Genomic DNA, 19,020 nt, shown 5'->3' with positions numbered 1-19,020 from the left:
AAATATTCCAAGTAATAAAAAATTTATAACTAAAAAACTTTTTTTCTCTTGAACCTTTAACAGCCTGTGTTTTGAAAACGAAGCGTTTTTCGATATACATATATTTATTTTATATTTATTAAAAAAAAATTAATAGGGAATAAAAGCTTAAAGTAAAATAGACCATATGATATGAATATTCAAAATAATATTTATGAAAATAGTTTTACAATCTAGCAATGTTGCAATGTTGTAGTTATTAGTTGGAATTTCCTAAACGCATTTAGTTTAGTTTGATGTTGCTTGGGCTTTTATTACATTTTTGTTCAGTTGTGTTCATCATCTTTAAACCAAAAAAAAAATGTTATTCCTAAACCCACTTTTAAATATTTGGAACACACCGCAAGCAAAAGCTCAGTGATGCGCGAAATGTCAACAAGTAAATACCGATACTGACGTAACATATCAAGGAAGAACCGTCCTCATAAACGTAGAATAGAGGAATATAGAAATAAACCTAAATAAAAACTTGAATATGAAGTGTGTATGAAATACAAGAATCTATATTTTTTAATTGAAATATTTTTTTTTAAATACTTATCTATTAATAGGCTATAAAGAATAAAAAAACTGAAGTTTTGTCTATGGTTTTTTTTAACAGAACTGATTTAATGTTTTTTGTTGTCTTCGCGGAAAAATGGCATATTAAAATGTTAAAAATTTGTACCTTAAAACATGGATTAGTAAGAAACCTATAATAATGATAAAATATTTAATTTCCAGAAAAATGCTTTTTATTAGGTAGGTTTTTTTTAGGTACCTTTACTCTAATAAAGTACGTTAAGAAAAAAACGCATGTAGAGTTCATAAAAGGTAATATTGTTTATATTTAAAACATAATCTATTATTAATAAATATTTATCGTGTAAATATATTTTGACGTCACTGGTAAAGATTCCTTGTGTTGGTAGGATTAACAATGAGATCGAGCGGCATTGCAATGTTGTTGCCCTTTTCTCTAGTACATATAATATATCCCCTGATGATGGACCATACGCAGTGCTCGAAACGTGTCAGGCATTATAAAGACCGATTAATAAATAAGTGGAGAAAGACTGTAAGATTTTCATTTTACCTTAAACTGCCCATAGGCCACGGCAATGCTAATTCTAGCCTTTCAATGTTCTAAGGTTGTGTTTCAGTTTTAGGATTTTAATTATTTTTAAATATTCAACAAAAATAATTACTGCCCTCAAAATACACTAATTCATTTAGTTTTTTATTAGTAGTATTAATATTAATGATCTACTTAAATTTGTACGTTAATTAGAACGCTCATAATAATTTCTTTTGTGGAATATTGATGTTTTCTCATTGTAGTGCTTTTCTTAATGTTTTGTTGATTGAACAAATTGAGAAGTTCCTAAACTGCAGAATTACCAATTTTATTTTTCTTTGTTTCAATAGATACAGTAAATTTAAATATTCTAAAAAATTTACTGTACCCCCTTAACTGTGTCATAATTATGTCCTTACCAATATTTCCACTCAGTAGAGCATCAGCTAATCTAGGATTATTCTGTTTCAATAGGGCTAACTGGTCAGGGTTAGCAAGAAACATGTCTCGGATTAAGACAGGATCATCCTCACTGGGTCTGTTGGTTGCGTTTGCCGGTCTCATGCTGTTTGGGACTTGTATACTACTGAAGTCAAAGCTAGAAACTGAAATTTAAATATAATGAATTGATGGGGTGAAATGACTTTTGTCAGTACAGTGACATCAATAAGTATAACAATAACAGTTAAATTATTGCATTCAAGAATTAAAACGATTTTAGCAAAATGTTTAGGATCTTAAAAGAAAATATACTCCTGCAAGTGCCTGCACTGACTAAATTTTATGAAATTATTGTTCATTTTTTTGTGCAATTTCTTGAAGCTTTTTTTCTTTTTATCAAAAAACATCTTTTTCATGTTTGAACATGTTTTAGCTTTTTCATTGTTATTCATATGACTTTTAGAACCAGAAACGCAGTTGAAAAAATTTATTTAGTAAAAATATAAATACATATAAATAAAAAAAGATATAAATACAATACAATAAATACATATAAATTTTTAAAATCTAAAATATCCTTGAATATAGGTATCCTATGACAGGGGTCATTTTATGTAAGGGTTTTACAGAGTGTGCTTAATAACCATACAATAAGATCAGTTATTAAGTTAATTAGGTGAACATTTAGAATATTTTTGAAGATATTGGAAGAAAAACGGAAATTTAAGAGCATCTTTTTATTTTTTTTAACGTTTATTAAAGTTGTAAACAACATTTTTGACTTTGAATTAATTATCACATTGTTTTTCAAAGTTAAAATATGTTTTATAAATGGCCAAAATGGTTTTTCTAAATTTATGTAAAATCATCATGACAATACTAAACCATATATTACATAAAAATTACATGACATCTTGTGCTCTCCACTGCATAAAACCGACCCATTAGTAAAAATTATCCATTTATTTAATTTTTTATGCTTCACCATTCCTATTGCCATCAACTAGTACACAGGGTGATTTTTTAATATTGTGACAGGTGTGTTCCTTGGATGAAATCAAGCAAAAAAGTTCCTATTAACAAATGTCCCAAATGTCTTAGATTTTACACTACAGAAAATAGACAAAAACTGACTTTTTTCAATAAATTTGATATCCCTGTAGATATTTTTCTACAGGCAGTATCAAATTGCAGCATTGAAGTGAATTTGTTTTTAAAGAAAAGTGTACATCAGTGGTTTTCTTGTAATAAAAAACATTTTTAAATTCTTTATTTCTTTTAGAGCATATCTGGGCTCTTAATAATTTTTCGCCCAATGCATAAAAGCCATTATTGTGGATAACTCCTAAATCTGAACATTTAAATACATGCCTCAAATACATGTATCAAATTTATTGAAAAAAGTAAGTTTTTTCTTTCAACTTTACCACCCTGTAGTGTAAAATCTAAGGCAACAAGAGATGAATCACTCAATGGTGAATCCAAATAAATTATAATTTGGTATTGTTTTCGAGCACAAGTGCTATGACTGAAGAAATGCATGTTACCTTCTAAGTATGACAAAGTAAGATGTCCTTGAGAATATTGAATAGTTTTTTGGGTTCCTTTCTTATTGTGAATGAGGCTAAAGTTTTATTTATATATATTTTTTAATTAGTTTTATAGTTTATGATATACCTAAATTAAAAAAAATTCCAAACAAAAGAATAAGATGTCTGGCTTCTGGTGAAATAAAGAGAAAATATGTTTGTCTTTTTCTAATTTAAAATTAAATACATTTTTCTATATTTGTTTTAAGGATGTAAAATATGTTTTTTTTTTTGGTTCAGCCAGTAACCGGCCATACTTTTTTAACATTAAACCATTTATTTACTTCTATAAAAACTGTCCAATATCTGGTATAATATGATTAATTTTCGGTCCCATCCATCAGTAGTCGTCCACTAACAAAAGTTGGTGGACACATTCTCAAAAAAGAATGAACACTCACTTGATCAAATTTAAAACGGCGACAGTTTGGGGTTCCAAAGTCATTGGTACAGGACTGTATTAAGGGTAGATTGAAAAAATCTCAGAAAGGCCCCAATCCTATACTGACATTGGAAAATGAACAAAAAATAGCCGAATGGCTAATTAATTTAATAAAATTAATATTTTATTTTAGTTTTTTGTTGTAAGAAAAATATTTTGTTTTTTTGTTCCTTTATTTTAAATAATTAGCAGTATTGCTGTTTTTATAGTTTGGTAAAAAACGAGATTTAAACCTATAAGATTCGGCAAAGTATGTTGATGATAATGATGTATAGTAAATTAGGGGATAGGGTCAGTACACCGGTTATCCGGCCATCACTAGTTCTCGGCCTTTTTGTGACTAAAAGCCAAATATTAAGGAAATTTATTGCTATTGGCCTGCTCTGAATGATAAAATCGTTTCCCGCATCTTTTTTCTGTCAAAAACGCCGGGGCTTAAGATGATATTACAAATGACAAGCGCGCGAAAAATCATTTAGTTGTCGACCTTCCAAGCAACAGACCACACGTGTGTGAAAAGTGCAATTTTGTTTAGTGTTGTGAACCAAATAAATAGTAATAATAATAATAATAATAAGCCTTTATTTCCAACAGGCAACTTGCCCAATAACAGGAAACAGTTGCAAAACAATGAAAAATATAGTTAAAAAAAAACACACACAAACAAACCTAAAAGAATGAAAAGAAAAGAAAAAGAGTAAAGTAAAGTCACATTCTCAAAAGTTATCCAAAGAATTAGAACAAATAACTATTAATATGATATAAAAACCCAATTATAAAACTTTAACAAGATAATCGCATATTCAACAAAATTAAATTAAATTAACTGCAATATACCTACTAACTATAACTTAAACACATGGGTCTTAATCCCAAGAGTGATCCACCAAGATATCGACAATCACATGAACCGGAGAGAAATTTATATCGCACATGTGACAGATCCGATTAAATATAGCGCATATTGTATATAGTGGCGATTTCAACAGGATGTTAGTATGAGGCCTTGGCAGAAAGAATGCTAGGGGATGTCTAGCATTAAGCCTAGGCACCATGAAACGTACACCGGAAAGAAGTACAGGACTATCAATGAATCCATTCAGTAACCCATGCAGGAATTTTACAGAGAAGATCATTCTTCTGAGTTGTAATGGATGTAGATTGAAGCGTTCCAATAGTTGCCGATGATCAAACCCTCTTACCGGATATATGCCATCCTGCCTGAAGGCCAAAAACTTAGCAAATCTACGCTGAACAGATTCAAGGAGACCAACATGATTCTGATAGAGCGGGTTCCATATAATGCAGCCAAACTCCAGTTTTGATCTCACAAAGCAACAGAAAAGCAGTTTTAATGTAGACTCCAAAGTAAAACTCTGAGAACTTCTAATTATGAACCCAAGCCTTCTCAGGGCTGACTTGACTATGTTATTGAAGTGTGGAACGAATGTAAATTCAGAGTCAAAGGTTATACCAAGATCAGTAATTTGCTCTAATCTACTCAAAATAGTATCATTAATAAAGTAATTAAAATTTAAGGGTGTTTTTGATCTAGAGTAACTGACCACACTACACTTAGCCGCATTCAAGCCTAACCTGTTAACAGAGCACCATACCTCCAATGTATTTAGACAGTTCTGAAGAAAAACGCAATCCTCCAAACCATATACATTTAAATATAGCTTCAAATCATCGGCAAAAGCCAGCCTATGACAAGTGAGTGACTCAATCAAGTCATTTATAAAAAAACTAAACAGGAGCGGACCCAGGTTCGAGCCCTGTGGCACACCCGACGTTACGTTAAAAAGTTTCGATTTAAAGCTCTCATATTCAACATATTGAGATCTACCAATCAAGTAGGAATGAAATAAATTAAATAATCTCCCTGAAAAACCATACTGAGTTAATTTATGCAGCAAAATATAGTGATCTATCCGATCAAAGGCTTTTTGGAAGTCGGTATAAATAACATCGACTTGAGTATTAACATCAAGTGATTCACAGATGTGGCTAGACAGACAGGATAAGTTAGTAACACAAGATCGCCCGCTAAAAAATCCATGCTGGTCTACAGAGATAAGTTCTTTTGCGTGACTAAATAGCGACCGATTCAGGATAATTTCGAAAAGTTTTGAGAAGTTACAGAGTAATGAGATTGGCCTGTAGTTCACGATTAAATCAGAGTCCCCAGCTTTTAAAATAGGTATTATTTTAGCAGTCTTCCAAATTTCAGGGATTTGTTCTGTTGACAGTATTAAGTTGAAAATGTAGGTCAGCGGATCTGCCAGGACACCAATGCAATCTTTAACCAAGAAGCTAGGCACACCGTCTACACCAGATGTTAACTTATTTTTGAGTTTTTTACTGGCCAAAATAATCTGGGAAGCATCAACGTTGGCAATGTCAAAGTGGGGCACATTATCAGACGTCGACGAATGGTTAATGAAATTTGATTGTATAAATGCCTCACCAAAGAACAGTGCAAAAGCATCAACTATGTCTTGTGGGTCTTTAATTACTTGGGTCTTTAATTAATAGTAAGTCTCTTACAATTTTCTTGTTTTAGGTGAATGTAATATACATTAGATTATAAGGGAAGGGTTAAAACGTGTAAATATATTGCTAAAATTTAGCAACAAATGATTTTATAATTAAAATATTAAGTGGCCGCGATCCGGTTTAAAAAAAGTTAACTTTTTTAGTTCTCGGCCAGAGGGGCCGAAAATTAGTTTAAAAGGTTATTTTTAATTTTTAAATAAAATTGTAAAAGTCAAAGTCAAAGTCAAAAATAGCTTTATTGTTACGTAACATCATCTGTTGTTAACAAAGCATTATATAAAATCTTAAAGATAGTTGACAACATAATCTTTTACAAAAATATAAAAATTTTAACAATTCTTACATACATAGAATATAGAACACACCCAAAGAAAGGGTAATAAGAATTCACATTATGCTGCGCAAAACTCTTCACTGTCAAAAAATTGTATTTAAAAACTCGTCTACAGAATAAAATGCTTTAGCAAGCAAGAGTTTCTTTATATTTTTCCTAAAACGTTTTTCACAATTTATTAGCCTTATATAAAGGGGTAGGTGGTTAAAAAGCCTTCTGCCCCCGTACACAAAAGAGGACTTAATCTACTCACTTTTTGGGATAGGCAGAGGTAAAGAGAAGGTTGTTCGGAGATTGTAACCCGAGGAGGGGGGGCCAAGTTGATGGCGATATTTTTTGTGGATAAGACAAACAGTCTCTAAAATAAAAAGGCATGGCAATGTCAGGACAGAGTGTTTTAAAAATAATGGCCTACGAAAGGGATCCGCACACATATAGTGTATGGCTCTTTTTTGCAAAATAAGGCTGTTAGTAAATTTGGGAAGCCGAATCGTAACGGGCGGCAGGCTGTTAGGGTGATCCTTGGTGGTACAGACGATGTTAGGCTTGTTTTGAAGAACAAATTGAAGACTGTCGGTAAATTCTTCATCGAGACAGACATGACGCCTCGGCAGCGCAATGAGCTTATGGCAGCCAGATCGGAGTTAAAGCAGCGCAAAGAGGAAGGAGAAAATAATCTTTATATAAGATACATCAATGGTTCCCCCAGAATTGTAGCAAAAAACTAGATTCGCCTTTATTTTCACATGCTAGTGATGCCCACTTAACTTGTTTTTATCAAAATGTTCGTGGTCTTAACACTAAAACTGAGACTTTTTTTCTTGCCGCCATTGCTCAGGATTTTCACACCATATGCATCACCGAGACATGGTTGAGGCCAGAGATATCTAGTGGTGAAATATTTCCAAAGACTTATGATGTTTACCGGTCGGACCGAAAATTTGAATCCGTAATTGCCACACGAGGTGGCGGAGTTCTCTGTGGAGTTTCTAAAGACATTGTGTCTGAAAAAATTAGTTTGTCTGATTTTTGCAACAGTATTGCGCCCTCTATCGATGTTGTTGGCTGTAAATTTACTATTAGGTTACAGATATTTTACATGATTGTTTTGTACATCCCACCATCTATCACATCTGTAATTTTCGAGCAATTTCTAGATCAGTTTACACTTTTAATATCAAAGCTAAACCATAATGTAATAATAGTGGGCGATTTTAACGTGTCTGATTTCTCTATTAACTCACCTACAGGTAATCATGTTAGTCAGAAGTCTATTGCTGTGAATAATTTTGCTAACACTTTTAATCTTGTTCAGTGTAATCACATCCTAAACTATAATAACAGACTATTGGATCTTGTTTTATCTAACTTCACCTGTACTGTTTCGCGTAGTGACGTGCCTTTTGTCTTGGAGGATTTGCATCACCCTGCACTGGAAATTGATTTTACCGTCTCAGGCCAACGTGTCCATAATTTTCAGCTTAATAAAAACTTATCTCATTCTTTTAATTTTAGAAAGGCCAACTTCCATCTCCTTTATGACTCGATCCTTGAAGCTGACTGGTCTACTGTGTATTTATCCTCTAACGTTAATGATGCATGTGGAGCCTTATATGATATATTGAATGGCATATTTGCCGCACACATTCCTCTTAAGCAGCAACGTAAAAGAAGATTTCCAGATTATTATTCTCGAGAATTGATTAGGAACATTTATAGGAAAGAAAAGGCTTTCAAGGACTTTAAAATGTACAATTGTCCATTCTTTCAAAATAAATTCCATTCTCTTAGACGCCTTATCAAACTACAAATACGCAATGAATATAAGTTGTATATATCAGACACCGAAAGGAATATTTCTTTGGACCCATCTAGCTTTTGGAATTTTATTGGTTCTAAGAAGGCTGGCACCAGGATTCCTGGTATGATCAGGCTACCCGATGACGTGGTAATAAAAGACCCACAAGACATAGTTAATGCTTTTGCACTGTTCTTTGGTGAGGCATTTATACAATCAAATTTCATTAACCATTCGTCGACGTCTGATAATGTGCCCCACTTTGACATTGCCAACGTTGATGCTTCCCAGATTATTTTGGCCAGTAAAAAACTCAAAAATAAGTTAACATCTGGTGTAGACGGTGTGCCTAGCTTCTTGGTTAAAGATTGCATTGGTGTCCTGGCAGATCCGCTGACCTACATTTTCAACTTAATACTGTCAACAGAACAAATCCCTGAAATTTGGAAGACTGCTAAAATAATACCTATTTTAAAAGCTGGGGACTCTGATTTAATCATGAACTACAGGCCAATCTCATTACTCTGTAACTTCTCAAAACTTTTCGAAATTATCCTGAATCGGTCGCTATTTAGTCACGCAAAAGAACTCATCTCTGTAGACCAGCATGGATTTTTTAGCGGGCGATCTTGTGTTACTAACTTATCCTGTCTGTCTAGCCACATCTGTGAATCACTTGATGTTAATACTCAAGTCGATGTTATTTATACCGACTTCCAAAAAGCCTTTGATCGAATAGATCACTATATTTTGCTGCATAAATTAACTCAGTATGGTTTTTCAGGGAGATTATTTAATTTATTTAATTCCTACTTGATTGGTAGATCTCAATATGTTGAATATGAGGGCTTTAAATCGAAACTTTTTAACGTAACGTCGGGTGTGCCACAGGGCTCGAACCTGGGTCCGCTCCTGTTTAGTTTTTTTATAAATGACTTGATTGAGTCACTCACTTGTCATAGGCTGGCTTTTGCCGATGATTTGAAGCTATATTTAAATGTATATGGTTTGGAGGATTGTGTTTTTCTTCAGAACTGTCTAAATACATTGGAGGTATGGTGTGCTGTTAACAGGTTAGGCTTGAATGCGGCTAAGTGTAGTGTGGTCAGTTACTCTAGATCAAAAACACCCTTAAATTTTAATTACTTTATTAATGATACTATTTTGAGTAGATTAGAGCAAATTACTGATCTTGGTATAACCTTTGACTCTGAATTTACATTCGTTCCACACTTCAATAACATAGTCAAGTCAGCCCTGAGAAGGCTTGGGTTCATAATTAGAAGTTCTCAGAGTTTTACTTTGGAGTCTACATTAAAACTGCTTTTCTGTTGCTTTGTGAGATCAAAACTGGAGTTTGGCTGCATAATATGGAACCCGCTCTATCAGAATCATGTTGGTCTCCTTGAATCTGTTCAGCGTAGATTTGCTAAGTTTTTGGCCTTCAGGCAGGATGGCATATATCCGGTAAGAGGGTTTGATCATCGGCAACTATTGGAACGCTTCAATCTACATCCATTACAACTCAGAAGAATGATCTTCTCTGTAAAATTCCTGCATGGGTTACTGAATGGATTCATTGATAGTCCTGTACTTCTTTCCGGTGTACGTTTCATGGTGCCTAGGCTTAATGCTAGACATCCCCTAACATTCTTTCTGCCAAGGCCTCATACTAACATCCTGTTGAAATCGCCACTATATACAATATGCGCTATATTTAATCGGATCTGTCACATGTGCGATATAAATTTCTCTCCGGTTCATGTGATTGTCGATATCTTGGTGGATCATTACTCTTGGGATTAAGACCCATGTGTTTAAGTTATAGTTAGTAGGTATATTGCAGTTAATTTAATTTAATTTAATTTTGTTGAATATGTGATTATCTTGTTAAACTTTTATAATTGGGTTTTTATATCATATTAATAGTTATTTGTTCTAATTCTTTGGATAACTTTTGAGAATGTGACTTTACTTTACTCTTTTTCTTTTCTTTTCATTCTTTTAGGTTTGTTTGTGTGTGTTTTTTTTAACTATATTTTTCATTGTTTTGCAACTGTTTCCTGTTATTGGGCAAGTTGCCTGTTGGAAATAAAGGCTTATTAATAAAGGCTTATTATTATTATTATTATTATTATTAAAATAAATAGAGAGCTGAACAAATACTGAGAGCACACACCCCAAAACACAATACCGTATCTCAGATAAGACTCTATAAGAGCATGGTAGGCAATTTTGGCCACATCAAGTCCCAGAGAATGTGTTATTACTCTAATAGCATAACAGTTGGATGATAACTTCCCTAATAAAGAGGAGATATGATTTTCAAATTTTAATTGCTTATCAATCGTCAGGCCCAAAAATTTGCATGTTTCAGAAGGACTTATTGTTTCATTTTGCAAAGTGACAGTTCCAAGGTTACATTTAAAAGTTAAAATATTAGTTTTAGAAATATTAAAGGTTAATCTATTAGATTCACACCATGACTTTACAAGAATTAAATCTTCATCAACAATATTCCTTAATCTCTTGGTGTCAGTGTCATGCCAAAGTAACGTTGTATCATCCGCTAAGATAGTAAATTTGCCCCTAATTGGAATTTGAGAGATATCATTGACATATAGCAGGAACAATATTGGTCCAAGAACAGAACCCTGGGGTACACCAGCGTCCATATTCAGACGGGATGACATATCATTGTCAAAGAATACCCTTTGTGTTCTTCCAGATAGGTAAGAGCGAAACCAGTTGAGAGCAACTCCTCTGAATCCGTAGGTTTCTAGCTTCTGTAGCAGTATTCTGTGACTTACACAGTCAAACGCCTTAGATAAGTCACAGAACACCGCCGCCGCACTCTCCCCAGCGTTCAACCCCATGTACAGACTCTCCAAAAAATTGAAAATAGCATCAGATGTACCCAGTTTCGTCCGGAATCCAAATTGATGATGGTTAAGAACATTATGCCGTTTCAGAAATTCCATCATCCTAGTTTTTACCAATCTTTCTACAAGCTTGCCAAGCATGGGAAGCAGGGCTATGGGTCTGAAATTTGATGGGTCATCATAGTTTCCACCCTTAAATAATGGTATAATCAAAGCATCCTCGAGTAAATGTGGAAAGGACCCACTTGAAAGTGAAACATTTAACACGTCAGGCAAAGAATCAAGGGTTGGTAGCGGTAGCGCTGTTAGGACCTTTAGTGACAGCCCATCCCATCCAGAGGAGTTCTTATTTTTCATTGAGGATAGAGCTTCCATTATTTCACTAGAATCTGTTGGTCTAAAGAAAAATGTTTCAGGCACCTTAATGTTGTGTAAGTATGAGCGCGGATCTCCAACAGACTGAGGCATAAGTGTTATAAGGTTTTTGTTAACTTTTTGAAATTAGAGAAAACAAAATGCCAATAAGGGAGGCAAGTTGAACATTTGGTGTTCCCAGGGCAACCATCCAAGATAGGATAAAAGGGAGAGTACCAGACGTCCTGCGATAACCCGGACCACCTCCTCTATTAACTGTTGATGGTGAAGAAAAAATTAAAAATTGGACTGTTAATCTGGCAAAATGTAGTTTCCCTATTACGAAGCAGATGCTTTTTGATACAGTGTCAAAAATTAACGCTGATTCTGGTAAGTGTTTATTTAAGAAAGGTGTACCAAAACAAATGTGGTACTCAAATTTCTTAAAAAGAAATCCCGAGATATAGAATTGTGAATAAATAAAGCCAGAGCTGCAGTTACAGAACAATCCGTAAGAAAATGGTTTCATGACCTCAAGGAGTATGTAGAGAGTAATAATTTGTCTTACATAATGAATGATCCAAGGAGGATTTTCAATGGTGATAAGTCGGGATTCGCACTGTGTCCATCCAGCGGGAAAGTTTTGGGTCCTAAGGGTTTTTCGTAATTTGCTGACTGTTAAACAAGGAAACGAAAAAGAAAACATTACTGTATTAATAACTTTCAACGCTAATGGAAATTTTGCTCCCCCACTTGTTCTATTCCCATATGTAAGACCACCTAGGTCTGTCATTGACAATATGCCCAGTGGATGGGTTTTGGGAAAGTCTGAAAAAGGGTGGATGACATCGGATATCTTTTTTGAATTTATATGTACAGATTTTAACAATTGGTTAATTAAAGAAGAAATTCCAAAGCCTGTAATTCTATTTGTGGATGGGCATAAATCACACCTTAATATGGCAATAAGTACATGGTGTGACACAAACCAAATTACTCTATATGCACATGCTCCAGCTGGCTGATGTTAGCGTGTTTAAGTGTGTTTAAGCCAATGAAATCGGAGTGGAAAAAAACTGTTCATAATTGGCAAAGAAAACCAGAAAATCTGAACTGCTCTGTAACCAAAATTAATTTTTGTAGCCTGTTTAAGGAGATACTCTCTGAACCAGAGAGATTCGAAAGAGTCCGAAAACCGATACAAAAATGGCTGAGAACTGTGAGGGGGGGCCAAGAAACAGTGAAATGGCACTTTTTTTAGTTTTATATGGCTTTACGCTAAATCTTTGAAAAAAAAAACTTACACAAATTTCTTAATTGTTAAAAACACTTTGACTAACATTTTGCATTGGGTAAAATTAAAGTTCAAAGCCTCCTTCTATGTTTAATTTGGTTCAAAGTATAATTTGTTGTCATTTTTTCTACTTTACTGAACTAATTAACATTTTTGCTTATTCTAAAGTAAAGCTCTTAACAAATATTAATTATTTACTACTCCTGAAATGGTCTGAATTGACCAACCCCATTCTGTACGACTACTAGTTTTGTCCTGTGTGATTATTCAGAGTCAGTGTCTGATCACTATCAAAAAAAAAAATTTTATGGCTAAAAAAATTTTTGAGAAAACTGACCACTGGCATATTTACCCAAAAAGAAGCATTAAACAAAAAATTCAAAGTACACTAAAGAGGTTGAAAAAATCAATCACTAATTTATATCATTTAAAGTATTGAAAGATCAAGAGCTGCAACCTCAAAACTTGCATTATTGGATGCTTTGTCTCCAAAAACTCATTTAATTCTCAAAAATATTCAAATGCAAGGCTTTCTGAAAATCAATTAACTTTCCTATTGTTTTGATCAGCTTTTTATAACAAGAAAATATGAATATTATCTTTTTATTTCATATTTTGATAGGAAATTTAATTCGCTAGGCAATCCTGTTCTACAGAAATATAGCTAATAATAATAATGCATATTTAACTTGTCTTAAAAAATAATAAGTTTTGAAATATTCTGTTAAATTTCTCACTGTATTTTGTTGAATATTGAATAATATGAGTTTTGCAACAGAGTAAAACAATTTTTAAATGATTATCAAAAACAGAAACTTCTAATTTAACTGGTTTAGAGATAGCAATAGTGTCACATTTTACTTATGAAGCTTTTCATAATTTATGGTGCAGCTGGTAATGAATGTATTCTAGTAATAATAAATAAATAACAAAATTGTTTGTTCCATTTAATTTCGTACATAAGGCTCAGTAATTCAACTATTCTTATTTAAATCTGTCGTAAAAAAGTTGTTCGAGTTCAGTAAGACAAATACTTACCAGAGGTATTCTGCTCAATATTACTCTGAGATCTGGAAAGAATATGTTGTAAACAAACCACATCTCCATCACCAATTCCATGATCTTTAAGAGACTTTTTGTTGTCCATTAAAGGCATCCCATTAAATGCAATAACTATTTCAGTTGCAGGGAAACCCGACTCAATCTCACAAAATGCCTTGAAGTTTTCCAATTCCAGATCTTCAGAAACATCGAGTACAAATATGAAGTCAGTTAGTGTGGTCACTGTTACCTTCATTTTGATTTAAAAGTGTTTTTTAATGTACGCGAAATTCAAATAATTTTTTTGTATTTCATTAGCATTATTTTAAAATTCAAAAGCTAAAAAACAAAGTGTGTTGATCCCACTGTCACAAATTGCAAATCATCGGTTGCATTCTCTTTGTTTTATTGAGTCTCGATTTTTAAAAATAAACTTGATAAAAATAAAGCAGTATTTTTAGAAGGATACTGTCCTAAAAGATCACTTTGGGATTTTTAAGATCTGCTTTTTTTACAAAAAAAAAACTAAGAAAACACAGTTAGGATCAAACGTCAGTATCAAACTGAAATATTGACGTTGACAGAAATGACAATTACTACTGCCAGTACTAATAGAGCTGGGCAGAAGGAATAATACAAAAGAAATCAAAGATTTTTTAGGCTAAGGAAATATTAATCAAGAATAATATCAAGGATAGTAGTAAAAGTTATTATCTTTCCAATAGATAGTAATGAATATAAAAACCCTAAAAAATAATCCAGCACCAGGCAAGGATTCAAATTCAAATTCTTTATTACTGTAAATGCACAAAGTAGTACTTACACAAGTCACAATACAAAATCTGTCTATACTATTTCAAATTGGGTTGTTTAAAGTAAAGGTATATAAAAGTTAAATATTATAATGCAAAAATTCTTCAAAAGGATTCCTGAACTAGAACTTCTTTAATTTTATTTCTAAACACAAAAGGATGCAGTTCCTGTGTTTCTAAATGTATTCTATTGAAAAACAATACCCCAATATTCTGGACCACTTTAACACTTCACCAAACGTTGGTAAGTGGGAACTAATTTATGTTTGAACCTGGTATTATAATCGTGAACCTCTGCATAAGTCGCGTAACCCTGTCAATTTTTATGGACAAATAGTAAATTTTTAAGTATATAAGAGAGAAGAAGGGATAGTTAGTATTCAAAGAATTCTAAAAGCTTCCCTACAAACAGTCTCTATAGTTTGGACCTGCCAAGACTCTGTTAGCTTTTCTCTGTATTTTAAATCTTTATTTATTTATTTTTCCAACAGGCCAGAGCCCAATTAAAAGAAACCCAAAATTAGCAATGGTAAAATATAAAACATAAAGTACTAAAAACTAACAAAAAAAACTAAACTCTGGATTAAATTATTTAACAGAGCCAGAGTGGAAATTTAATTATAAAATGTATTACAAAGTAAAATAACATTCTGAGAAATATTTAAAAAAAAGGTACATACAAAACAGGAGGAAGGAGATAAAGTCAACCCATCCTCCAATGACTTCCCAACTCAATGTGTAATAATCCTCGTGACCAGCCGTGAAACTAGGTGCCGCATAGAGCATTGAAAGATATCACAGGTGGAAGCAAATTTGTTGTAGTTTTTGCACATGATAAAAATAGAATCTTGATATTTAATGTTAGTTCTGGAACGATCAAGAGCAAAAGTAACATTTGTTCTGGTGGAAGGGCGAGGCACTTGTAAAGAAATGTGACCAAGAAGAGTTGGAGAGTCTGTGGTCAGTGAGCAATTTCTACAAGAATGCTACAGAGTGAGACTCTCTCCTCAAAACAAAAGCTTCTAAGTTAAACCGGGATGATTTAAAAGAGTTAATATGGCATTCATTCGAGCTTGGATCGGACTAAAGAGAAATATAAAGATAAAATATTCGAATTGCTTGGGGTGCGTATCCTCAGGATGATATGGCATAAGACAAGATAGGATGAAAAAGTCCAAAGTATGCTGTTCTTATAGTGAGCTTGGAAGCACAGCTCAATAAGGAACGTAGATCATATAAAGCAGATATCAGCCTCACAGCCATGTCCTGGACATGTATGTCCCATCGCAGAACCAGATCAAGATGAAGGCCTAAGAATTTTACGCTTTGTTTCTGGTTAATAGCATCGTTCATGCTTCTTAGTGAAAACATCATTCTATTAGTCTTGCCCGCATTAAGAAGGAGTTTGTTTCCATCAAACCACTTCTCGACATTATTCTGCACTCTGGTAGCTTTAGACAGTCTTTTTTAGAGATTCTGTCGACACGTGGTGTCATCTGCGAACAAAGTGAATGCCGCACTAGGCTCCATAAGTATAGATAGGTACAGGTAAGTCATTTATATAGATTAAGAAGAGGATAGGCCCCAAAACCGATCCTTGAGGAATATCGATGGTGAGCTCGGAACATTCAGAGGACTCTCCAGCAAAACGGACAACCTACGTCCTATTCTCAAGGTATGACTGCAGCAATAACACACTACTATCAGAAAGGTTGTACTTTTTAAGTTTTTCAAGTGACATTGTCAAGTGACACAATCAAATACTTTAATGCTCAAATCGCAAAAAATAACACCTGCATACATCGTGTTGTTGAAAGATTGGAATCTCCCTTTTTAAAGATGGGAACAACTTGGGCAATTTATATATCTGGGAAAGTATTTTCTCTTAGACTTTGATTTATTAAAGCTGTTAAAGGTGAAGTGATGATGTGCTTAATGCACTTATAAGTTTAATATTGAGTCCTAAAATATCGGAGCTGAAAAAGTTGTTAAACATGTCAGGTGTTTCAGTGCAGGTTAAATTAGTCTTGTTATCCACTAGGATAAAATATCAACTAATTTTATTAAGAACATACACAAATATATATTTCATTTACTTATTTTAATTAACTTACATTTACACTGTAAAATTTCTATTGTAACTCCTATATTTGAATCTGAATGTCATTATGAAACTACAAACTATAAACCCATATTCCTAAGATTCTTATTCTATGACCAATTCCTTTGACATCGTATTTATCGAGGAACTTTCCAGTAACTAATTAAGAAACCTATCTTGTTCGTCCTGAGTGGAGCAGCTAACAAGTCGTAACAACCATGGTACCCTACTAGTATTTTTCAGACATTGCATAGAATTATTTTCCTTTACGGGAATAAGGTTATTAAGAAAGTATAGAAGTAATATTTAGGTTCTGCGATAAATCTTTTGGTTTTATTAGCAATGAATTTTGTGATTTAGCCAACGGTAACAAAAGTTTTAAGGCCATCTGGTTGAGAAATAGCGCGGACTACATTTGTACCAGAGCAATTTAGCTGACTGACTTCTTTAAGCAGAGCAGATATTTTAATATTTTTCTCCAGGACAGTAGATTTGATCTCAGTAATAACATTTTCCCTCATTTCCGACAGAAGCACCTCATAGTTGATTTCCCTAGGCTTTTCCTTCAGCGCTGCCGAGCAGTGTCATCACAATGGAAAAATAGCACTCGATTTTTCTTAAGTTTCATGCTTATTGGTTTAATAAATAAAAATTGTATATATTTTATTCCCGAGTCCGAAACCTGAATGTGCGAAAAGTGTGCTGCATTTTTCACAAATAAATAAGTTCAAGAGATTATGCTCTTTTGTTTGAAATGTAATATGGATTTAATTAAAAACAATTGCACATACAACGAAAACAAGTTCACTTCATAGAAAATGCTTTTGTATATAACTAGTTAAATATACAGAAATTAAGCCGCTATTTATACCAATAATAGGAATAAAAGCAACAGCATTGCAGATAACGCAAGTAAGAATAATTACAATTCCTCTCACGATATAAAACAATTTCCTCATTGTCTATCTTCAGGACTCCTGCCTTTTCATATGGTACACGTGACGTTTGTTACATTTGAAGAAAAAAAACAATACCTTGCATAGATAGTAACTATGGGGTTTAAAGATAAAAAGATTTTTTGGCAAAGGCTAAAGAAACTTAATGTATTTACGAATGGCAAAGTTAACGAATTACCCGATCATCTTAATGTCCCCAATTCTATAAATAATCATTTTATACAGGATTCAACGCAGAACGATTCAGTGCATGGAGATCTTTTAAATTTGTATCAAAATAAGCAAAGGCGTCAAATATTATCAAAATTTAATTTTTATACCGTGTCCACTGATATTGTGAGAAAATATTTATTCGAAATTAAATCACTTGTTACTGGGGCGTATCAAATCAATCTAGAGATGTTGTTGTTGTGTGTGGACCGAGTTATACCTTTTCTAACTAATATTGTGAACTCATGTATATTAGACAAAGGTTTTCCTGATGGCTGGAAGGTCTCAAAAATATTTCCACTTTTAAAAAAGCAAAATATTTCTGATTTTGATGATTTAAGACCTATCAGTATTTTGCCAGTTCTTTCTAAAGTCATGGAAAAGATATTAAATGTCCAAATTAGGGAGTACCTAGCCTAGATAAATATAATATTTTACCGGCTTTTCAGTCAGGGTTTAGATCGGGTCATAGCTGTACCACGGCACTTTTAAAGATTACAGATGATATTATTGAAGCTACTGATCAGGGTAAGGCCACTGCTTTAGTACTTATCGACTACAGCAAAGCATTCGATCGTATCAATCATACATTACTCTACGCGATCTGAGGCTATACTTAATGGGTTTGACGTAATTGATATTATTAAAACTTATTTAACCGATAGAAATCAATACGGTGAAACAAGTAAGGGAATTTCATCTACTGCATTTCAGTTATGTGGAGTTCCGCAAGTTTTCATATTGGGGCATGTTTTATTTTGTATTTATACTAGTAATCTCACCAGTTGTTTAAAATATTGCAGTGCTCATTTATATGCTGATGACATGCAACTCTACTTTTCTTTTTTTCTTGAAAGTAAAGAAATAGCCGCCAAGAAAATAAACGATGATCTAAAAGCCTTAATAGACTTTTCAGAAAAACACAATTTGCAAATAAACTCGTCTAAATCTACCTTCTTGATTTTCGGCAAAAATCGCGAAGTATTGCATAAGAGTATGGCTTTGGAAGCTTCCTCAAACAAGCTTTTGCATTCTACTTTCCCGCAATTTGGGACTTCACATTGACACCAATATGAGGTATAAACAGCATATGCTTGTTCTAATTTAAAAC

The 19,020-nt window shown here is 33.2% G+C and overlaps 1 protein-coding gene across 2 annotated transcripts in view; it reads right to left on the bottom strand.

Annotated features, from left to right (window-relative positions):
* LOC126744149 (protein DDI1 homolog 2) overlaps positions 1-14,393 on the bottom strand; it is a 44,222-nt gene extending 29,829 nt beyond the window's left edge. The window contains exons 1-2 of one of the 2 annotated variants that reach the window (XM_050451506.1): positions 13,828-14,393; positions 1,516-1,701 (exon numbers count right to left, since the gene is read on the bottom strand). In XM_050451506.1, the coding sequence (XP_050307463.1) occupies positions 1,516-1,701; positions 13,828-14,086 (445 nt within the window). In that variant the 5' untranslated portion in view covers positions 14,087-14,393. The remainder of the gene's footprint in view (positions 1-1,515; positions 1,702-13,827) is intronic. The other variant, XM_050451507.1, reaches the window with a different exon arrangement.
* Positions 14,394-19,020: the final 4,627 nt, after the last annotated feature.

The sequence above is a fragment of the Anthonomus grandis genome, chromosome 13 (genome assembly GCF_022605725.1).
Source record: "Anthonomus grandis grandis chromosome 13, icAntGran1.3, whole genome shotgun sequence".
In the NCBI taxonomy this organism is placed as follows: Eukaryota; Metazoa; Arthropoda; class Insecta; order Coleoptera; family Curculionidae; genus Anthonomus; species Anthonomus grandis.
Note: the sequence above shows the minus strand (reverse complement) of the source record. Positions and strands in the feature narration are given on the sequence as shown.